Genomic DNA, 24,120 nt, shown 5'->3' with positions numbered 1-24,120 from the left:
CATATAAAATGCAAAAATCCACCCAGATGGGCATGCTGGCCCCCCAAAAGAGGACATGTCCAGGAAAACTTGGATGTATGGCAATACTAATTGATTAGTTTAACAGCTTTATAGCCCATTATTTGTTACGCTGCATTTGTACCTGGTGGGAAGCCATAAACTATGGCTTACCATGCATGAGTGAATCTTGTCTGCTTTGTGCACTCACACAGAGGGAAAACAAATTAAGATCCCTGGCTTGGTGTTAAATCTAAACAGGATGGTAGTTTGACTCCCAACAAACCATAGTTAGTAAGCCAAGGTGGATTCTTGACTTCTTGTTGTAGTTTGGAGTGAAACAAACCATTATTCCCTGTTGGGAGATAATACTCAGACTGTGATCGTGATTTGTTTTCTCCCAGTGCAAGCAAGGAGGAGTGAAGCAAGTACAATTCACTCATGTGCAAGGAGGAGTGAAGCAAGTACAATTCACCGTGAAGTACAAATACAGCCTTGGTGCAAAACATAGTCAGTAGTCACAGACAACCTGACAAACCACAGTTTACAAAAATGGAAGGCGAAAGCTTTCAAACAACCCCCAACTGCAGGGGGGAAGAGAATGGAGGCTAAAGCAGAGATTGAGACTCAAACCTGAGACTCACTATGGCGTCTTCTATCAACCATGAACATGGCCAAGAGATCAGATTTCTTATTCTGTAATATTTGTTATAAGTGGTAGTAGCAAAGCGTGTATCTCTTCAAAGTGCTGCAGTTTTTGGCATGGAGTATTATACTACTAATCAGATGTCAGTTTTCATAGAAAAGAACAGTGAAGGTCAGAAGCATTGAATTTTAGTGAAAGACTAGTATGAGCAACGTTATGTGTGCCAAAAATACTGCAAACACTCAGCTATGTAAAAAGGCTCATTTAATATTAAGAATAGCCAACCAACTACAGTTACAGTAAGTCAACCAACTACAGTTAAGTTGCATATGATTGGATAACAATATGATTTGCATATTATTTTATTGGACATACCCTGTTTCTCCAAAAATAAGATGTAGCCATAAAATAAGCCATAGCAGGATTTTTAAGCATTCAAGGAATATAAGCCATATCCCGAAAATAAGCCATAATGATAGCCAGTTTAACCTTTAAACTGTACCATACTTAATAAAAAAATAAGACATCCCCTGAAAATAAGCCATAGTGTTGTTGTTTTTTTGAGGAAAAATAAATATAAGACGGTGTCTTATTTTCAGAGAAACACGGTAGATGAAAAATCTATGGTGCAGTTGTTAAGCTTCTTAAGTGATACTTTGAAAGCCTAATCCATAAGGTGTGAAAAACCTTAAACTGCTATGTTTATAAACCCTCATAATACCAACCTAAGAAATCATGAGAGTTGAAAAAAACACAATGAAGTTGGTTTCCGGCCATGTCACAAGTCAATGGTGGTAGCCCCTCACTGCCTTCCACAGGCAGTGAGGAGGTTTAGGCAGGGAAAAGCCAGGATTTATGAGGCAAAACTCCTGGTATTGTTCCCTAGTGGGGTCTGGGGAGCTCACTGCATCCTGCTGTGCCGCTCAAGCTCGTGCCTACCAACTTGAAAGGCAGAACGGGTGCGACCTGGGTGTGTATCCCTACCATGGATGAGCCTCCGTCTCTGGCTTGATTTGTGGTTGGTTCTTCCAATATTCGGACAATTGGCATTAATCAAGAGGCACTCCTGGACTGACATATGCCAATGGACTGCAATCAGTTAGCTGCCCGAAGGACTGGACTTGAATCTTTGAAGGTTTTATTTGAAGTTTGAGAATCCTTACAACAGCCAGGAAAGGAAGGGGGTGAACAAGGTACTTTGTGCTTTTGTATGGTTTACAAATTGTTTCCTTTTTCCCCTGTCCTCCCACACATAGTGAAAATGACATGTGTAGCCGCTGCTATGTTATTCTGTTTGTTACTTCGGAAAATAGGGGGGAGGCTCAACAAGGAATTTTACAAGGTTTTACTATGCCCTCCCCCCTCGACTGAGGCTGAATGGACCTTATTTAAACTTATTCATGGACTGTTGTTGGAAAAATGCAGTGGGAGAAAAAATAATGAACTGCTGCCGAACAGATGCGGTAAAGACAGTGAATTTGAGAAAAGATCTTGCTTTTAACTGTGTGCCGAGGAAGAACTCCAGAGTGAAATTTTAATGGCGGAGTTTGGATATGCACTTTGTGAGTTATTTATGTATTTTGTACATAAATTTATGTAGTTTGTAAGCTAGTCCGTAAACAGCGGAAGGAAAGAATGGAATGTAACTTTGTACCATCCAGATAAACACTGCAAAGAACTAAACAATGGAAGATAGAATTAACTCACCCAGCACACCAGGTCTGGAACAACAATATATAGGAGGGACTACACACGTGAAATTGATCATTTATTTATAAGATGTAATGGAGGTGCAAAAGCGGCAAGCTGGAAGAATGGTTTAACGGCAAATGAAGGATGTCAGCTGGACTTAAATAAGAAATGATGCAGCCATGCAAGGAAATGTTGATGATCATAAGTTTGGAACACCAGCAGGAAACCTGATTTTAAGAAATTGTATTAAATTAATTTGGTTTGATTTGTAATAATTTGGAAAATTAATAAAAATAATTTTGGCGGAAAGGAAAAACAATGAAGTTTTCTTCATGTTGTTTCTTTTACTTGTTTCTTTTTCTCATGTTTTCTGTAACATTTTCAGGTTATCTCTACAGTCATAAGTTATAAATTTCAACATGCTGGCAGGAGTGATGAGATATAAGTCCTAATGGGTTGAGAACTTTGATCCAAATGTGTCACTCCAAACCATTCTTATCTGGTTCAGTTCCTCCCCAGGCCTCATCTCCTCTTCTTCCCCACCCCATCACACCTCTATTGATCCAACTGCACACTCTCCTTGAGTGTTTTTGCCTGGCTAGAATGTGTCCCTGGATTCTGATAATCTTGCTTCCTTGGATGGATGGTAGAGAGGGATGTGTGTGAGAGTGTGTGTAGAAACTAACCTAATGTACAAAGATAATATGTACATTGATTGTTACTATTCTTGCCTCTGGATCCATCATGCACTAGAAGGGAATGTAGCCCTTGGACTAAAAATATTTCTCTATTTTTTGGTGTAAATCCATTGCTGACCTGCAAAAAATATTTCTCTGAGGGAAATTTTTCCAACCAGAGCAATGGGATCATCATGTCAAAGGCAATAAATCTTATCCCCCCCAATGTCCTTGACACAGACACACCATAGCTGTTGAAGATTATATAATATTGTCATTTCATTCTAGCAACCCTCCCTACTCTATAGTTTCTCTTTCATGTATGTGTTGTAATCTGTGCCTATTGTAAAAGAACTTTGCTGCTAATTGCTAAGATCAGGCATCCCCAAACTGCGGCCCTGCAGATGTTTTGGCTTACAACTCCCATGATCCCTAGCTAACAGGACCAGTGGTCAGGGAAGATGGGAATTGTAGTCCGAAACATCTGGAGGGCCGAAGTTTGAGGATGCGTGGCTAAGATGGAGATCACCCAACCCCTGCTCCAGTTGTCATGCCCCTTGTCCTCATCATTACCATTGTCAAGTCCAACAGAAGGGATAGTGATCAATCTGTGTGCTATTTTCTCTCTACATGTGCAGAGCAGGAAACATTATAGAGGGAATGATTTTGCTTATCTTCTGGGGGTGTAGATTGCCATGGTATCATCATATCAAACTGCACCAGTGCCTCATCTTGTCTTTGCTCTGCCTCGAAAAGAGCAGGATAGAGTTGAGTCAGAGGACAATACATGCAGGCTGACATCTGCTCTCCAGAGGACAGTTGTAGCCACTGTTGACTAGATAGCCTATAGATTACAACATTGGTATTAAATTCATGGAATTATTATAATTTCCTGTTTTAATTCTTTTTAGGAAGGTGATATGCCAATTCATGAGCTTCTTAGCCGTTACGGCTATGATGGTACTGTGCCACTACCAGAAGAGGAAGAAGAGGAGGAGGAGGAGGAGGAGGAGGGTGAGGGTGAAGATAATGATAACAACAGTGGGTGCAGTGGAGAAAATAAAGTGAGTTAGACTTACTAATTTGAAAACTTGGTCTGTGCTATTGTGTGCTTCCTATCGTGTGCTTTTGGCAAGCTAGCATATACATTCCTTAAAGCTGATATTATTTAGTGAAGCTGCTGTAAAGATGAGTATTTAAACTTGGACTGTGCTTTTGGTTCCCAGTTTCTTCTGTGTGTGTGTGTGCGCGCACACAGGTAGATAAAGGCCAAAAGGGAAAGCTGGAACTGACTGCTGCTATGGGACTGTATCAAGGAGGCATAGCTGTGATTGTTGTGTGTGTATGAGTACATACACTCTCTTTTGCCCTTTGAATTTATTTCATAACATTTATATACTCCTTGATTATAGAAAAAACCTAAAGAAATTCTGCCTTTAAGGACACAAAAATGTACTGTACTTGCTTTCAAAGATTTACTTGGGGTGGAATGGACATTGGAGTCATTGAATCATAGAATTGTAGAGTTGAATGGGATCCCGAGGATCATCTAGTCCAACCCCCTCAACTAAATCCCTGAGCTCCATTTACCCGGGAATAACATCTGAATAATGAAGAACCTATGTTTGTTTACATTTAAATGACTGTGTTACCTGGGTGCATCTTTCTCTAAATCTCCTTAGTTTAGTCAGTAGTCTGAACTTCAGACTAGTCTTGGTTTCTGGGGAAAGTGAGTGAGGAAGGATGTAAGCTCAATATCTACTCCTAGTTTCATTTTAGAGTATGATCTGAGGGTCAAGAAATGGGTGACCAGTCCCAGAAAGATCTGAGTGTAGTGTTGTGCTGGGGAAACTAGCCTGTGGGTCTCATTAGGCTGGCCTGGTCTGAGAAGTTGGCCTACCATGCCATTTTGAGCAAACTTTCTTTCTCAAGCCTGACATCATATATGACATTTGGTGCAGAAATGTTGGCTTTTCTTCATTAAATTTCTTCTTTGCCTAAGGAGCCCAGGGCGGCAAACAATAAAGAGACAATAAAATAGAACAAACCCCCTCCCCCCACAAAATCATATTTAAAACACTTTAAAGCATTAGGAAAATCTAAAACAAGTTCAAGCTATGGCTAAAAGAAAGAAGAACTCAAATATGTAAAAAAGTCAGTACTTTTTGATTTTGGCCGTCTTTTCTGCCTTCTTGCACAGTGATAGAAAAAGGTGCAAAATTCCAAAAAGTGTTGACTTATTTTTGATGCAGAGAAAGAATCAGGAACACACAGTTTCAGACTAGGGATTCAAAAGAACATTTTTCTTTTGCATCTTGGTTTGACCTCAAGCTGGAATTCGAAGGAAAAATCTTTCAGTTATCCTGTCAGGGAATTTGTAGTCCAGCAACATATTGTCTACCCTACTTGAAACTATTGAGATAAACATTATGGATAGCACTAAAGCAAGTTTATATCATGAAAATGAAAGGGGGCAGTTTATATATTTATTTATTCAGAAATTTATTTGCCACCCATTATAACAATGTCCTCTGGGTAGTTCATGCACAAACACATCTCTTATTCCCATTGCCAATAGCATTTACTGTTCAATTCAAGCATGCAGTTAGGTGGCAAATTCTATGACTTATTTCCATATTAACCTTTTTTAAAAAAATCTGTACAACATACTACAGGTTAGGATAGTGCAGAGAATCATGCAGAAAGTCTACCCAAGAAAGAACACTTGGTTACTGAAAACAATGCGTAATATTTTGCCACCAAAGTTTGGTCTACTAAAGCATATTGTCTTGCCCCTTTTGCTCCATTACCTGGGTTGGACAGTGCTTTATTGCGTTGGTGATGCTGTGGAATAAAGAATCTTAAGTTTTCTTTAGAACATTTTGCTCCCACATTTTTCACAGTAAATAATGCAAGTAAGACATTGCTGGTGTAAAGAGATACACTCAGAAAATTTCTTTCTGGGACTCTGCTGCAATCTTTTCTTTTGTTTGAGTGCCTCCTGAGGTTCATATTCCAGTCTTGGCAATTTCATCTGAATATTTTGTGTTTTGTCAGAAATTGCAGAAGCTTTGACAAATTGTATAACTATAACTAGATACTCCAGGATAATTGTCTCAAGGGAAGTGGAGTACTAAGTAGATCTTGTGCTTCTGACTAGGTGGTTAATGGCAATTTGTCTCCGACATTAAGAAACCTGAATCTAAACAAATCATCAGCTTCCTCAATTTTTCAATACAAACTTGCAAAATACTGTAGGTACAAAACATCTCACATCATTATTCATCTGTATGTGTTTCAGGACAGCTTGAGTGATTGGTGAAAAGCTATAGGGCAATAGGGCAAGACTATAAGACAAGTTATAAGTATTAACTGATCTTCCATTGTTCTGTTGTTGTCATGTGTTGTGTTCCTCTGTGGCAGTGAAACACCTGGTATATAACTCTTAATAATTTAAGCTGAAAGAAATTGACTTAATTAGTAATTGAGGGCAATGAATTGATTAATGCTATGGTTGGAGCACAGGTGGCAGAATTTTAGAAAGTATCCAACGTAACACAAAGCCCATGATGCAGTGTAAGTGGTGGCAAGAAAAAATATCCTACTTTTCTGCCACCATTGCATCTGCAAAATTGCCAGGCAGAAGAACTGTCCAGGTGGAGAGAGATGGGAATTGTTATGAGCACTTCTTGTTTAGATTTGTTGCATACCCTGCACTGTCAGGTTACAGTAATAACAAAATACAGCATTAAAACTGCTTAAAACAAATTGCAATCAAAACTAGCATGGGTCCTAGTAATGGATACTTTTCAGTTAGTTTTTTCCTGCCAACTAGCTTGACTGGTTGAGGTTTACCACTTACATGCTCACTGCTTTCCCATTTTTGGGGATAGAGACAAGGGCTGTGGAAGGAAAGGGGAGTAAGAAAATTGCCTCCCAGTGCCCCTTCATGGAAGCCTCCTCTGGATCAAAGAGCTTCTATGAATGGTTGCAATTTGGGGGGGGGGGAGCCAATGGCTAAAAATTTTTGATTTGAAAGACAATTAAATTGACTCTTATTTTTATATGTTTTATTACAAATATTGTGTATGTGTGTTTTAAGTTCTATTTTCTTTCTCTGATTATTTGTGGGGGGTTATTGCATTCATGTTTTTATTTTTATTCTGTATTTTGTGCTTTTATATTGTGATTTTATCCTGTGAACTGCCCTGAGACCTGTGGGTATATGACGGCATAGAAATTTAATAAATAATAGTAAATAATTATTATTATTATTATTATTATTATTATTATTATTTATTAGATTTTATTATTATTTTGGTACTTTGGTTATGTCATTCTGTATGAGTCTTAGAGGCGACCAAACCCTCTAAGAGATGACATAGTTCCTGTACCTATGGAGAAGTCTCTCTTACAAGTCAACTTGATCTGTGTCATAACTGGATTATTTCGGCAAGCTTTCAAGTATGTGCTAGCTTCTCATCTAGACGTTCCATGATTTAGTATCTGGATCTGCTCCATGCTGGTTTCTGGTCTGATTTTGGAATTGAGATTCCCTTGGGCATTCTGGTGGATGACCTGTACTGGAGATGGGCAGAAGGAGTGAAACCCTATTACTTCTCCTGGACCTCTCAACAACCTTTGATACCATCAACCATGGTATCTTTCTGAACCTCCTGAAGTTGATCATAGGCTGAACAGGAGTCACTAGTGTGATGCATCTGCAATGCATGAATACAGTTTTAGACTGAACTGTCGATTGCAAGGCACAGGAAGTAATGGTTACAAATTTATTGTGCAATAGTCAGAGCTCATTTAGACTTCTATTTCTAGCTCTGGGCACCACAGTAAGAAAAATTGATACATTGGAATGTGCTTAGAGGATGGCAGCATGTAGGAAAGGTTGAAGGAACTGGGTATGTTTATCCTAAGAAGCCTAAGGAGGGATATGATAGCACTCATCAAATTTTTGAAAGTCTGTCATGTGCAAGTGGGCAAAATAAAATGTTTTCTGCTTCTCCAGAGGACAAGATTAGAGATAATGAGTTTAAGTTACAGGAGGGTAGATTTATGTGAACATTATGAGAAACTTCTTGACACGTCAGCAGTAGAACCAGTTACACAAGTCAGAAGGGGTAAACCTGAGAACCTCCCATACCTATGATCATTAGCTATGCTGGGTTGAGCTGATGAGAGTTATAGTAGGCCTCCCCAAACTCAACCCTCCAGATGTTTTGGGACTACAATTCCTATCATCCCTGACCACTGGTCCTGTTAGCTAGGGGTGATGGGAGTTGTAGCCCCCAAACATCTGGAGGGTCGAGTTTGGCCATGCCTGAGTTATTATAGTTTAGCATCTGGAGAGTCATACAGTATTCATCCCTGATGTAGGGGGTGGTATTTGTTTCCTTATAAGAGGTCTTCAAGCAGAGACTGGCTAGCCATTTGTGAGGGATGCTGTAAATCTGGATGCCCTAGGTCAAACAAGGGATTGGACTAGATCAATTTTTGCTAGCATGCTGGCTGTGGAGGGCACTAGGTTGGTGAAGTCTGGGCTAAATGGAACCCCTCAAACTCTGTACTGTAATTCTGTAACGGTGATGATGTTATATTACATTATTTCAGTGGTTTTGCTTTTTCCTAGATAGATTGTCTCAAAGTGATGATTTGCCAGCTACAATCTTTTAATGAACAATGCAGACCCAGCCTCAGTTATCTATCCCTAGTTACTTCCAGGTTATACTACTGCAGAGCTCTCTCTGTGGGTTTTCCTTCAAAGAAAGCCTGGAAAACCTCAATTAGTCAAAAATGCAGTGGCCAGATTGCTAGCTAGGGATGAAAGATTGGAGCATATTCCTTACTTCCCATCCCTAAATCTGCATTCACAATTGCCAAAAGCAGATTTCAGCTTGCAAGTTCCCCCTTTAAAATAACAACAGTAGCAAACAGTTAGCTGCTTTTCTTTTCTTTTCTTTCTTTTCTTTTTGCTTCCTCAGTTTTAAGTATTGGTTCTAGCCTTTAATTACCTGGGACAAGGCTGCCTCAGGAACTGTGTTCCTGCAGAAGTTTGCCAGATACAAAGATTAGCCTCAGAAGCCCTTTTTTGGTCCTGGGTGGGTATGTGACAGGACCTTTTGGGTCAGTGGTACTGTGGAATGCCTTCTTTGTGCAGATCTGCTGTGCCTATTTTAGTTTTTAAAAACATGTTAAAACTTTTTTCAGTGTGCTGCTTATGTATGATTTTAGTCTGTTAATCTGCTTAATTTTTCTTTTCCACTTGGTTTTTAAGGCATCGCTTCCTACTCTTATGGGTTATGATGCACTGTTTGTCAGTTATACCATTTTTATTTTGTACGTTAACTTGTGGTAGGGCAGAAATGATAATAGCTGCTGTCTTGTTTCATTGTTTGTAAGGAGGAGGTCATAAAGGATTCATCTGGTCAAGAGGATGAGACGCAGTCCTCCAACGATGATCCGGTGCCCTCTGCTGTACAGGAGATAATTCGCCCACGGCGGTGTAAATACTTTGATGCAAGTATGTCTTTTAAAGTATTAAGCATTGTCATCTAAACCTGTTTTCAGACATTTGTAACAGCTCTTTAATTTGATCCCGTATAAGTGTTTGAGAATTCTCATACCAAAAACTGGATGAGATAAGCCTTTTCCTTACTTCCCATATCTTAAGTGCTCTCACAAGTGCCAAAAGCAAGTTTCTGCTTGCAAGTAATAAAGGTGTTGTTTGTGTACTTCCTTTTTTAAAACAATTATATAGGCATATTTTAATTATTTTGTATGTATGAATCTCTTTGGCAAATATTGGAATTATTAGGAGAAAATGTGGTGGGGGCTGTAGTGATGGTTAGTAAGCTGTGGAAAACTCATCCTATTTAGATCATTCCTAGACCTTGTAAGATGCATTCTGTGGATGTTAATCTTTTTCTGGCACTTAGTGGGGATAGGGACATTATGAAATGATGAAACGATCAGAGATTTTGGGCAAAGTCATAAATCTGTAATATGCATGTTGGCTCCATACATATAAGGAAATAGCTAGAAATTCAAACATTTATTTGGCAAATCTGGTGAGAGGCAAAGGCAGTGAGCCTTTTCTAGTTCCTTTCAGATGTCTGGAAGGACTTCAGCATGCGTGTTGGGACTTCTAGAAATATTTTTCCCCAGACTACCATCAGTTTCTCCCTGCCCCCCAGCCCCAATAGTGTTAGAAGCACTTAGATCAGTGGTTCTTGTTCATCAGACTTGGATACATAGAGGATTCAGAACATGCAGTTGTTTGATTTACAGAAAATGAGATGCTTTCCTGAAGGTTGAGGTGTCGCTAGCTTCCATTGGAGAACAGGGTAAGGAAAGGGAAGCTTTTGTGATGCTCCTCTGACCCAAGCCCTGTTGTGCAAGTGGCAGTCCTTGCACTCAGTTTCTGGTGAATCTGCCCAGTATTTCTTTACTGGCCTTGCTAGAATTAAAACATACTGTTGACAGCAGTCAGAACTGTGTTCTTTTATAATAATTGTCAGTAGCTGTTTGGCTACTGGTTTCAGCAACATGGGATGTAATTTTTTTTTTAAACCCTTTTAAAATCTATTTCAAACTTGAGAATTCATGCTTTCTCTGACTTTGCTTATGCAGCTGTTCTTTGGTAAATACATTGCCATGGTGTTCACAGATATTTAAATGACCATATAGGAGGGTTCAATTTTTTTACAAATTTGTAATCTACTTGCTTCTTACAGTTCTTTGTATTACTCAGTAAGGAGATCTCTGCCACAAGTCGTCACATACAGTTGGTTGTGACATCATGTCTCAATGCCCAATTAACTTTGAGAAAACTGTCTCTAGGATATACTGTATCTGAAGGAATGTGACTCAGAGTAGCTATTAACATTTAAGCAAAAGTTGTTGGTTTTCATATATAGACAGTGAAATAGAAGAGGAATCTGAAGAGGACGAAGATTATATTCCTTCAGAAGACTGGAAGAAGGTATTACTATATCAGCATATGTGGCTACTATATAAATAAAGTAATTTTTTTCAAGAAGGTATTTGAGAACATTGTGAGTCCCCTTTGGGTGCAGTCATCAGAGGGTTTGGGGCGATTTTCAGCTCCAGCTGGTGTGCCAACAAAGGCCATTTCTGGAATGAGACAGCCTCACCAGAGTTCTGCATGTTCTGGCCACCTCCTGTTCAGACTACTGTAGTGCCCTCTATGTTGGGCTACCCTAGAAGACTGCCTGGAAACTGCAGATAGTGCAGAATGCAGCTGTAGGAGTCCTTATTTTGTGGGATCTGAACTTCTTCGTATTTGTTTCCAGGGCCAATTCAGTGTGCTTAAACTAATATATAAAGCCCTTAACGTCTTGTGGGTACACATTTGTTGAACCACCTCTCCCCATGTCAGCCCACACTCTTGAATTTGGCAGAAACCCCTGCTGGTGGTACAACTAGCAGCTGCGGTTCACTGAGTGGAGACCTGGCGCAGGGCCTTATCTTTAGTGGTGCCACAATTATTGAACTACTCCTCCTCTTAGCCATAGCTCTAATGGGTGCCCACCGCATGTGTAGGGCACTTGTTCACGTGAGCATGTGAAGGGCATGCCTGATTCTTCATCTCAATTTGCGCTTTTGAATTGATTGTTGTTGGTTATTTGCTGTTATTTTTATCGATGCCATTTGATTTGCTAGATGGAAACTGCCTTGGGGTTATTTATGACTTTTAAGTAGTATATAAGAAGACAAAATCAACTGTATTGTGAAACATGTTTTTGTTGGCAACATCTGCACTTTTGTGTCAATTTAAAAAATGGAAACAATACTTCTCCACATCTTTTTATCTTCTTTATCGAATCTGGCTCTGAAAGCCACACACTGAACAATTTTGACAGATAATTCACTGTTGAGAAGGGAATGTTGCTGTTACTTCATAGCTTGTCCCCAGGTTAAATGGATGGTGCTACTTGAATACAGAGTACTTAGCTCATTAAAGTGAGAAGCTTGACAGTTGAAGTCATTACTATTTTCTCAAACTGCATCTTCTAGTGATTGATTGCATTCATTTTGTGTTAAACCTAAATATTTTTAAAACAATATACATAGATAGCAACAAATGGGTGCTCAGTTACACTTCTGGTTATTGTGAATGTGTTTTTTTATATAGGAAATCATGGTGGGTTCCATGTTTCAAGCTGAAATTCCAGTTGGGATATCTAAATACAAAGAAAATGAAAAAGGTAAACTTTTAATGCTATGGTGGTAATTTGATCCAAATTAAGAGATCTGACAAATTTGAGGTAAGATGTGTAGGGGAAAAGGTGGCCAATAAGGTTCATGATTGAGGTAAACTTTAGCAGTTCTCATAATGTTGCAATGTGATTGTCACATGAATTCCATTGGTAAAAGTTACTATCCATTAATTTTATCATGTTAAAAATGGCCATGAGAAACAAGCTCAAGACACAATGAATCTCTATAAGAATCTTTATTTTGGTTACTGGAAAACTGCTGTGTAAGGAATATTTATTTATTTTGGCAATAGTATAATTGTATTCAGCTGAATTTCCTGGCCTGGAACTGACAGATGAAGTAACAGCTATTAAGACTCTCATAGTCCAGGGCTTCATCACTGGGCGACACCTGCTGATCTTGCAGCATTTGGCTCTGGTGGCAGGTACAAGAGGTGCTGGGGAAGCAAAGATGTTAGAAGTCTCAATCCCCAATGCTTTTTGTCATGAATGATGAGTGAATACAGTACAGTGGTACCTCTACTTACGAATAACTCTACTTACGAATGTTTCTACTTACGAATGGAGCTCCGTCCGCCATCTTGGATGCGGTTTAGATAGGATTTTTTCTACTTACGAATTTTTAGACAGGGTTGCTTCGACTTACGAATTTTTTCTCCCAATGCATTCCTATGGGATTCAACTTACACATTTTTTCGACTTACAAATGTGCGTTCGGAACGCATTAAATTCGTAAGTAGAGGTACCACTGTACTTACTTTGTTGCACGCAGCTTCCCATCAGAACAAAGTGATAGAACTGAGTTGCCCATTTACAAGAGTTAGACTTTGCATAGTGTCACAATACGTATCCTCCAAGTTGCCGCCAATTATTAGTGAACCAGTAAAACGCAACTCTTCAGGTTTGTCAGCTTTTCAGCTCAGCCCTGTGTTATCTACTCAGAAATAAGTCTGGGTTTCTTCGAGAAAACCATACATTCTGTGTAGAATTATTGACAGAAATGCTGTCAAGAAAGTCTGTTTAGCATTTTTGCTTGTTTTGGAGGTAAGTGGAAATAATTTTGGTAGATAGGTTTAAAGACGGATGATGTTAAGACAATATATAATGTCTTGATTTCTCTAATTTAGTGTATGAAAATGATGACCAGTTGCTGTGGAATCCAGATTACTTGTCTGAAGAGAAAGTGATCGAATTCCTTAATGAAGCCTCTAGACGAACAGGTGATGAGAGAGGAATAGATGCAATTCCTGAAGGATCTCATATTAAAGACAATGAGCAGGTATTTAAGACACTTGGAACTCTTAGTGACTTTAAAATTCCTTGTGGTTATTTTGTTGTGTGTCACATTATACTCCCTCATCTTGGCTGCCTAATGTTTTTGAGTGGTGCAGGATTCAGAATTTTATATGTATTGAAAAATATGAAATCTATGTTCCTTAGCTGGTCAGAGCATGGTACTGGTAGCACCAAGGTTTCAGGTTTGATCCCCATATGGGACAGCTGCATATTCCTGCATTGCAGGGCATTGGACTAGATGATCAGGGTCCCTCCAACTCTTCGATTCTATGATTCTACAGCAGGATCTAGCTTTGTCTTAACACTGGATTTTAAAAGCAGAAACTGTTGGTTTTGTTCCAGTGTTTTTAAACAATAGTTGAGAAGATCACAATTTCTTCCTTCTTTCCCAGGCTTTGTATGAATTAGTGAAATGCAATTTTGATATAGAAGAGGCACTAAGAAGATTAAGATTTAATGTAAAAGCAGCCCGAGGTATGTATATTTTATCATTAAAAATACCTATAATTAAAACAGCCAATTTAAAAAGCTTCCGAACATTAGAATCCCATTAAGAGCCCTTTAATATATCAACTATATATCTTCTATCCTTACACTATTTTAGAGGTCTTAAAATAATTCAGTTTAATATTTATGGTTTTATTTTTTTTATTGAAAATATTTCAGTGAAACAAAATAAATGAAAAAATGCAAAAGGAAATGAAAGGTACATTTAAAAATTACAATAATTTAGTTTACTCTCAAGAGTTTTCCCACCCTTCAAGTGTACTTATTTGTTACTATTATGTTGATTTGTAGCTTGTTGACTGATGGAACCCTAAGAGTGCAAATCAATGGTTCCTCGTTATTCTTGAAAAAAATGACAAGTGGGGTGCCATAGGGTCTGGTGTTGTGACTTGGATGAAGGAATAGATGGGATGCTCATCAAAATTGCAGGTGTAACCAAGGTGTTGTACGTATACCCCCTAGGGTACATGAATGGGTTTCAAAGGGTAGGCAGCATAATTTTTTGTTTTACTTTTTCATAGTTTTTTAGCTGCATAAAACAATTCAAATATAAAATAATATTATTAAAACTACTCCCAAATTATATTCGCCTGAGAAGGTGGTGCAGTAGTAAGACAAAACTATTATTAGGTATACTATTATTATTATACCTTTGGGAAACGCTGCCTCAGAATATAGAATCAGCATTCAATATGTCTTTAACAGGTTGGAGAACTGGGCCAAAACTATCAAAACGCATTTCAGTGGGGACAAATGTTTAAGGAGGATATAAAAAAGCTGGAATCTGTGCAGAGGAGGGCAACCAAGATTTATCAAGGGTCTGGAAACCAAGCCTTAAGATAAACAGTTGAGGGAGTTGGGTGTGTTTAGCCTTGAGAAGATAGGATAGCCATCTTCAGATATCTAAAGGACCAACACAGAATGAAGCAAGCTTGTTTTCTGCTGCTCTAGAAGGTAGAATCTGAACCAAAGGATAAAAATTACAAGAAAGGAGATTCTAAATAATGATTAGGATGACCTTTCTGACAGTAAGATCTGTTTGACGTTGGAGTGGACTGCTTCAGAAGGTGGTGGACTCTCCTTCCTTGGCAAGGAATAATCCGAGTTTGGATGGCTATCTGGCAGAGACGCTTTAGCTGCCTTGTAGATCTCTCCCAACTCTAGAATTCTGTGATTCTGAAAGTTCGTTTCTTTAAATATAACGGAGTCCTAGTAAAATTGTCCAACTATAACCTGTAAAATTGTCCAACTATAACATATATTCAGGTAGGTAGCCGTGTTGGTCTGACGCAGTCCAAATAACTAACTAACTAACTAACTAAATAAATAAATAAATAAATAAATAAATAAATATTGACCGATAGCACCTTAGAGACCAACTAAGTTTGTTCTGGGTATAAGCTTTCATGTGCATGCACACGAAAGCTTATACCCAGAGCAAACTTAGTTGGTATCTAAGGTGCCACTGGACATTTTTTAATTAATTAATTAATTAATTAATTTCTATAACATATATGCCTAAGTAGATTTGATACGGCAACTATGCACACATCTGTCTCATTCATATACAGTATAAAGTGGAGGTGGGATTAACATTTATACTGTGTTGTAATACTGTTAGGGGAAAACAACTTAGAGATTAAAGCAGTAGAATACAACATTAGATGTGATCTGGAAATTAGATAAGATTGCACAGGGTGCAACAAGGCAAGCAGTTCGCTCCCCATTTGTGCTTTTTGTGTAAATAGTAAACAATCCCCTCCTATTCAATCTCTTTCCACCCATCCCCCCAAAGTTATGGTTAAGAGATGTCTGTGTATGACTATGTATATTGGCTAATTTTTTTACTTATAGCTGAGGCACTGTTATTGGGTGGTTCCCTAGAACAGATGAATGGGAGGTTGCCTGCTCTAGATGAGGTTACACTCCCTCTGAAGGAGTAGGTCTGTAGCTTGGGGCTACTCCTGGGTCATTTGCTGTTGGTTGAGGCTCAGGTGGCCTCAGGTTGCATAGAGCGCCTTCCATCAGCTTCGCCTGGTGGCCCAGCTGCACCCCTATCTGGACAGGGATAGCCTAACTTTAGTTGTCTGGGAACCTCTAGGCTAGATTACTCAATATGATACATGGGGCTGCTTCTGAAGGCACTTTGGGAACTTCAGCTGGTGCAGAATTCAGTGACTAGGGTGCTCATCAGGACAAGATAGCTTGAGCATATAATGTAAATCCTGTCCCAACTACACTGGCTGCCAGTTAGTTTCTGGGCCCAATTCAAAGTGTTGGTTTTCACTATAAAGCTTTGAATGGCTCAGGAATGCAATAATCTCAAGGACCACCTTTCTCGATACCGTATTGGCCTGAATATATGCCTCACTTTTTTTTCCAAATTCCAACTGTGAAAAGTTAAAGTGCGGCTTAAATTTGTGACCTCATAAAAATGGGCTTTGACGATATCGATGCTGAAACAGACATACAGTAAAAACGGAACAAAAAAAATATGTTTTATTGCCAATTTGCTAGCTCGAGACTGTTCATTTGTCATTTGCAGGTGCGAGTGCCTGCGGAATTGTAGCAATTGAATAGTGATTTGCCATTTGAGCGATTGTATGGGCTTGCAAGATCAAAGGCTTAAATGGGCTCAGAGTTACAATTCTACCAACCGCAGCGCTTTTCAGCCTGTAACCCAATTTTAAGGGAGCGGCTTATATTTGGCTATTGTATTTTCCCGCCTCCCCTCCCCTTGAATCTTAAAAGTGCAGCTTATTTGCGGGTGTGGCTTATATTCGGGCGAATAGGGTATATACCAACCTGGACTCTGCGAACATCATCTAAGGCCCTTCCATGAGCATTTTATGGCCTTTTCAATGTTTTCTTGTTTTTGGTTTATTATGTAATTTGTGTTCTCTTTTTGTATTTTTATGTTGTGAACCACCCTATGATCTTTGGATGAAGGGGTGGTATACAGATAAACTAAATAATAATTTCATTTATATGCATTTATATTATGTTTCTTAAATTTAGAGGAACTATCTGTCTGGACTGAAGAAGAATGTAGAAATTTTGAACAAGGATTGAAGGCTTATGGAAAGGATTTTCACTTGATTCAGGCAAATAAGGTTAGTGAATTGAGTAATGATTTAAAGACCAAAGTGCAATAAACCTGGGTGTAGAACAAGCGACTGAGTAGTCCAGAGCAAAAATTGCCTTAACACTGCATATCTGTTTCTGAGCAAGACCGTGCTACCGTGTTTCTCCAAAAATAAGATACCGTCTTATATTTATTTTTCCTCAAAAAACCACACTATGGCTTATTTTCAGGGGATGTCTTATTTTTTTTCCTCCTCCTGCCGCGGCCGGCATTGCTGCTGCGCCTATCACTATGTCTTATTTTCAGGGTATGGCTTATATTCCTTGAATACTTAAAAATCCTGCCACGGCTTATTTTATGGCTACGACTTATTTTTGGAGAAACAGGGTATTTACCCTATCTAGCTTAACATGTAATGTGGTGTTTTGGGAGAGAGAAGCAAGGGCAGTTTACTTGGCTGGTCATTCAGGGGCACTCCCCTAAGGCAATCGGCAAGGTGCTAAATCAGGTGTTAAATCTGCCTAAATGCCCCCATTTTAAATAATCCCTCAACTCCAAGTCTGATCATCTCAGAGTGTGTTTCTTAAGTTTATATAGAAAGCAGAGTAAGTATTTGGTTTACTCATTTTTCAAAGGTACGGACGAGATCTGTTGGAGAATGCATAGCATTTTACTACATGTGGAAAAAATCGGAACGATACGACTTCTTTGCCCAACAGACGCGATTTGGTAAAAAGAAGTACAACTTGCATCCTGGTGTAACGTAAGCTGTAATCAATTTTGGTTGGTTTTGTGTGTGTGTAGAAATGGGGAATGAATCTGTGCTCTTCCTAGTCAGAGTTCCGCTTACAAGGAGCCAGGTCTGTCTAAGTCTAGCATTCAGTTAGATTCTGATCTAAGTCCAGCAGGCTGGCTCTCCTAGCACACCAGCACTTGTCTGTCTTTTATACCTGGCAATTATTAGAATTATAATTGGACAGCTTACAGCATATCTAAAAACATAGTAAAAACATCAATCATTAAAAACCTCCCGATACTACAGTACCTAGCAATGTAATGTCAAACCAAGGGAGTAGAGTTCTATGAAAAATAGTAGCTGGCATAATTGTCTCCAAGCAGTTTGATTTATTAGACTTGTTAGTTGCTTGTTACACAGAAGTTTGCTGTGACTTACAGCAAAATAAGCTTATATAAAACTAATTTTGGAGTGAGTAAGCTTGATGGAGACTTCAGTTTAAGAATGTGTATGCCACCCTCCAATGGAAAAAGGCAATAAATAGTTGTTGTTGTCTTGTCCAGTCTTGTTTCTTTAGCAAGTAGGAACAATATTGTTTCCACAGTTGTTGCAGTACTGCTTCTTTCTACAATTGATGTCCTTGCAAAATTTAAAATAAATTTGTACATAGACTGCTGTGTGCTTTCCACTAATGTTTGTCTTACTGGAAGGATGTTCTAGAGCAGTGTTTCCCAACCAGAGGCCATATGCCCCCCCCCCCCGATATTCCAGTGGGGCCACAGGTGAAAATCGCATAAATGGGGCACCACAGCACGAGGGGCCACAGTGGGAAGTGAGAATTGAAGAGGAGGAAGCATTTTTTAAAAAATCCTGATTGGCTGACTGTCCACTTGGTCAATCACAAGCGGGTAGGGGGGCGGCCTACCAGGGCCTAGTGCTCCTTTTTGCCACGTGCATTTTCTTGGAGCCATCCTGGTTTCATTTCCGGTGGAGAGGGCGATCACTCTACTCCCATTTTGACTAGTAGAGCCCGCGATCCAGAGCCCCCAGGTCAGGTAAATGCGGTAGTGGGGTGGCAGTGGGTAGGGCTGGGCGAGCTGCTAGGGCTCGGTGGCAGCCTGGGCCTGACTCTGCAAGCTACAGGGTGCAATCCACCCCAGCCTCAAGTGGATCAGAGCTGTCTGCCCAATTCTGCAATGCATGGGGTGAAATCCACCCCAGTGCCTAGCTGAGTGGGGTCGTCTGTGCTGCTGACTTGCATCAAGTAAATAACTGTGTATTCATTCAGAAGAATGCCACACTGAGTTCAGTGGGCCTTACTCCCAGGTAAGTGTGAGGCTATAGTGTTTTATCTAGGCAGCCAGGGCTCCTCCGGATGACAATATCTTTTTGCAGCAGGTCAGTGAGGACCACTTGCTTTTTAAAATTCTCCTATACAGAACTCTGTGTGCCTTTTGGATTGTATATGTAGGTTTTCCCCGTGTGTTAAATAACTAGGGTCAAATAAGTGTTTTTAATTTTTATAATACATGGAATATGGATCTCCCTCGGGATGTTCTGGACTCAACTTCCAGGGTGGTCTCTAAGCAAAGGTTGGATGGCCATCTGTCATGGATGCTTTAGATGAGTTTCCTACATTGCAAGGGGTTGCACTATAAAAATGACTCTCGGGGCCCCTTCCAGCTCCATGATTGTATGCTTTTCTGCTTCAGCAATATTTCATTATGTTCCTATCATTTATGTAATTGTATTTTGTATAAATTATAAAAATTATAAATAAAACATGTTCTATTTACAAACGAAACATTTAAATAGCTACCTTTCTACCAGTAGGAGGGGTGTGTGCATGGGTGCAGCCAATATTTTTGTTAGGGGGCAGAACCTCAGATTGGTATTGATTTTTACTTATTTTGGGGAGCAGCTGCCCCCCTAGGCTACACCCATGCGAGGCCCCAGGAAGGAAACAAGATTAGAAGGGGCTACGGTCAGAGAAAGGTTGGGAAACACTGTTCTAGAGCAAGGGTGGACAAATTGTTTTGTGGGTGGGGCTGGGGGAGTTGAATTTCCTCAAGGGTAACCTGTCAGCTGCTGCATACCAAGCAATGGATGGGATCAGAGCCAAAAGTTGTGTGGTCTTAACCCTCTTTTCTGTTTCTGCCACCCACATGGTCCTATTTCTCCCCTTTTGCCACCCTGTTGGTACAGCACTTTGAACAGAAAATGAAGATCCTGGTGGCAAATAATTATATTTGACTTATCTGCTCTATCCATTCTTTGTGCCTTTAAAGGGATTACATGGATCGACTCTTAGATGAAAGTGAAAGTGCTGCATCTAGTCGGGCTCCCTCCCCACCTCCCACAACTTCTAACAGCAGCACCAGCCATTCGGAGAGAGAGGACAACATAACCAGCAGCAGTAATCAAAATGGTATGTAAAATTTCTATGTCCTAAGTATACCTGATATCTCTTAATCTAAACATTTTCCAAAGCTCATTGCAGATATCCCATGGGGGTTGTGAACAGTTCAATAATCTACTCTTGATTCACAAAGACACACAAGTGGTGTGGTGCTGTAAACTCAAATGGGAAATTTGATAAACTAAAGTGGATTGCGGCAATTACATAGCCTCTGTATTGATAGAATTTACTTACGTTATGCCTGTAAATGGTCATAAGTTTAAGTACCAGTACTTGTTCCAAAATGCAATTTTTACAGTCCTTGCTCATAGTCTTTCTTTGTTTTCCTTATGATATAGGTGTATCCACTAATGGGCCAGGTGAACTATCAAGTAAAGAAGAAGTGAAAATTGAGGGATTGCACATAAATGGACCAACAACTGGCAAAAAAATCCCTCTTGTGGATCTTGATACAAATGGCTATGAAACTGAAAACCTTTCCAATCATTCTAAACATGCTCATTCAAATTCAAAGAATGAAAATGATCCTGAAGAAAAAAATGAAAGACCTGCAAAGAGGAGAAGAGTCAATAGCAATGAAAAGGAGAGTCCAGGTTCCTCAGAGATTTACCCAGAAGCAGTGACCCATGGAAAGTTTGAAGAACAGGAGATGGTAGATGACTGAATGTTTGGCTTTATTCCTTCAAGCAATTTTTGGGGTGTCCAAAATTTTCAGGGTTGGTAGGTTACCCTTACAGATTTAAATCCTTTAATATAATTTATTGAGATTTTGAAATACATTTTGGTTGCTTCCTAATCCTGACTGAAGAAGTTACAGCATACCTTTAAAATCTTGAATGATACATTTAATTGGAGCACGTTCTATTGAAAAGGACTGCTTCCTGTTTAGCATTTCAAGGAAAACATACATAAACTACTGTGCAAAATACACTCTGGAAAGTCATCAATGTCAAATTCTATAAAGTAAAATTGTAAAGCAGGATTCATAAAACAAGTGAGGATCTGATAATAGTTTATCAGTCCATAGGAAGAGAAGCAATGTTGGGTGGTTAAGGAATGCCTGTAAATCCTGAAAGTTGTATGTGAGAAAATATTTTTTTATATATAGAAATATTTAAAAATAAACCAAGTCAGGTTTGTATATGTAAAATTGTTGACATCAGTGATGTCTTTCCATATTCTTATCTGGATATAAGAGATACATTCTGTATTTTTCCAGATTCTTTGTAGCCTTTGAAAGATTTTTACAATACTTAAGTCATGATTGAGCTGTAATTTCTAAAAACAAGTGTGTAATTTTCATAACTTGTACAGTATGGTAAACTTTTACGAGATTTGATCTGTCAGCTTCATTTTATTTTGCTAAAGCTTTTTTATTAAAAAAAAGTAATAGTCATGTTTCAGAAAGCGGTAAAAATTTTAAATATTTAAAATTCACACCCAATTATGAATATCATAATTTTTCAAATTTCTATCTTGAGACAAATGGTGACTTAGAATTTTGGAATTTAGGACAATGCTTTGATTGCACAAGTGTTCTTGCTTTTATAATTCTTTTTCAGATTTATTTTTATGATGAGACAACCTTAAATGCTTTAATGTTGCTAAATCTTGTTAGCCAAGGTCAGGCATTACATTGTCCATTAAGTATTTGTACATTTCAGTGAGCACAGTGTAGTTGTGAAATGGGTCTGTTAGCCTTGATGAGGAACAAATGCACAGCTCATATTTGGGCCTGATCATACATTCCAAGGAATTCACTTGGATTTATGCTGCTTACTGTTTCTTAGGAAGCAGAAGTGTCTTTGAATAATTACTGCATATATATGTATGAATATGCCCGTGTCTATGAGGTACTGTAAAGGCTGGTAACCTTTTTAAACAAATAATTTGCTAGACAGAAGTCCTTGACAATGTGGCAGGAATGGCCCCAGTAGCCATGATTCCCATCCATAAGTGGATTTGGATAATGGCCATGGTAGAGGTTTGCCATGTTTGTCCCTTATTGCCATGTAAAATGACTCATGGGAAGTATTGTTTTTGTTGCTTTTACATCAGGCTATCTGTAGTTTTCTCCATCTACTTGTCTTGAGGCTTGCTTTAAAAGTTACAACCATGCTGTTTCAAGTTGGCCCGATAACTCTGTACCTTTGCAAAATGTGTGATGTTTGGTCTTAATTATGTGAACCTCCATTTCATTGTAGATGTCACTTAAGTTATTTAATTATTAATAGAGCCCCCTGCTTTCTCCTGAAATGTTTTGGCAGAATATGTGATCTAACTTACAGGGCTAATATTTATTGTCTAGAACTCAGAAGCAGTGTATCTCCCATCAGACATGACTTGCCTCTATAGATTAAAGCCTTCATCTTGTAAACTGAACTGCTTTTGGGAGGTGACAAAGTTGGCAAAACCCAGAATTGTTACAATATGGGAATCCAAAGTTTTCATAGCCTCGTATCAAAGATTGTCTCTATAAAGTATGTTAGAGCAAGGCAGCACAATGCTTTTAGAAATCTTTATTGCAACTATTTTTCTTCCTTACCTATATATTTTGCAAGTGGAAATGCTTGCAAAACAATTCATAGGAAAGTTTCTAAGTATATTGTTCTCAGGCTTGTAAGTAAAATATAGCACTGTGTACATTTTCAGAAATTTTACTTTGGTCTTTGATCTTACTTTCAATGGTATGCCTAAGGAAAGTCCTGACATTCCATAATCAATATGTAATGCTCAGCTGTTCATTAAGTATTTAATTGTAATGTGCATTTTGTTTATCCAGGTGTTTATACAATATTTTATTCATGTTCTTTAAAATGCAGCCACTATAACTTGATAAGACATTGCACTAGTAGTACTATTTAAAATTCTAGTAATATAGTAACCTGTTCAAAAAGCTTTCAGTTCTGTTTGGAAAAGAAAAAAAGACTGCTTCCAAATTGGATTGAAAAGTCAGTGCAGCTTGTGTATAGTAATTGTAATGTATATTTTTGAGCACTATTGTGTCATGATCCATGAAGTGCATTGCGTGCAGTCTGAATCAAACCTTCAATTCAACAGGTCTGACTGTTGGACTTTATAAAAGGGTTTAAAGTGATATTTTGAAAGAAATTAAAAATTTGCAAATTAGTTTTTATAAATTTTTCACATAGTACTTTTGCACTGTTGGTAATCCCTGTGTCCCTTCCCTAGTTCGCCATCTGCAATTCTGGAAAAGCTGATTATAAAGTATTTTTTTAAACACATTGCTTACATAAATACAACTGAATATATTAAGAGTGGAACTTCTGTTTATTTTAAGAGAAGCTTGTGTCACTAAAGCTTGTGGAACTTTTCTGATGGTGTATTTGGACTATTCAGTAGTAGTCTTCACAGCCTTGCACATTGAACTTTACATGCGTGTTATACTGATGTATTATTAACATTTCAAAACAATCCAGGTCAGGAGAAGAGATTCTTGAAGCCATAGCTCTATGTTTACTGTATGATCAGCCATGACTGCTATGTTACAAAGCATTATGGGAAACAACGGAATCCATCACTTATTGACATGCTGCTGGGGTCTTGAGTGACAATAATTTGAGTCAAATGCTATTCAAACAAAATTCATTATCGAAGTGGTGAGTAGAATAGTACACCTATATTGTGATACACCAACCAGATATACTTCTTTGCAAACATTACCAGTAATACATTGACCTGTTACTGAAAAAGAAACTGGTTTTGGTTCTGATGAACCCAGTAATAAAACCAACAAATTTTAAAACTGAGACATGGAAAAATTGTCTCAAAATTTATTTCTAAGCCAGTA

At 38.6% G+C, this 24,120-nt stretch overlaps 1 protein-coding gene across 2 annotated transcripts in view; it reads left to right on the top strand.

The window, feature by feature from the left end:
- The window catches only part of MIER1 (MIER1 transcriptional regulator), a 38,928-nt gene extending 15,347 nt beyond the window's left edge, over window positions 1-23,581 (top strand). The window contains exons 4-13 of one of the 2 annotated variants that reach the window (XM_035121362.2): window positions 3,924-4,076; window positions 9,427-9,547; window positions 10,944-11,008; window positions 12,182-12,254; window positions 13,394-13,545; window positions 13,955-14,036; window positions 17,088-17,182; window positions 17,790-17,917; window positions 20,179-20,318; window positions 20,648-23,581. In XM_035121362.2, the coding sequence (XP_034977253.2) occupies window positions 3,924-4,076; window positions 9,427-9,547; window positions 10,944-11,008; window positions 12,182-12,254; window positions 13,394-13,545; window positions 13,955-14,036; window positions 17,088-17,182; window positions 17,790-17,917; window positions 20,179-20,318; window positions 20,648-20,973 (1,335 nt within the window). In that variant the 3' untranslated portion in view covers window positions 20,974-23,581. The remainder of the gene's footprint in view (window positions 1-3,923; window positions 4,077-9,426; window positions 9,548-10,943; window positions 11,009-12,181; window positions 12,255-13,393; window positions 13,546-13,954; window positions 14,037-17,087; window positions 17,183-17,789; window positions 17,918-20,178; window positions 20,319-20,647) is intronic. The other variant, XM_035121363.2, reaches the window with a different exon arrangement.
- Window positions 23,582-24,120: the final 539 nt, after the last annotated feature.

Source organism: Zootoca vivipara, chromosome 7, assembly GCF_963506605.1.
Source record: "Zootoca vivipara chromosome 7, rZooViv1.1, whole genome shotgun sequence".
Lineage (NCBI taxonomy): Eukaryota > Metazoa > Chordata > Lepidosauria > Squamata > Lacertidae > Zootoca > Zootoca vivipara.
Note: the sequence above shows the minus strand (reverse complement) of the source record. Positions and strands in the feature narration are given on the sequence as shown.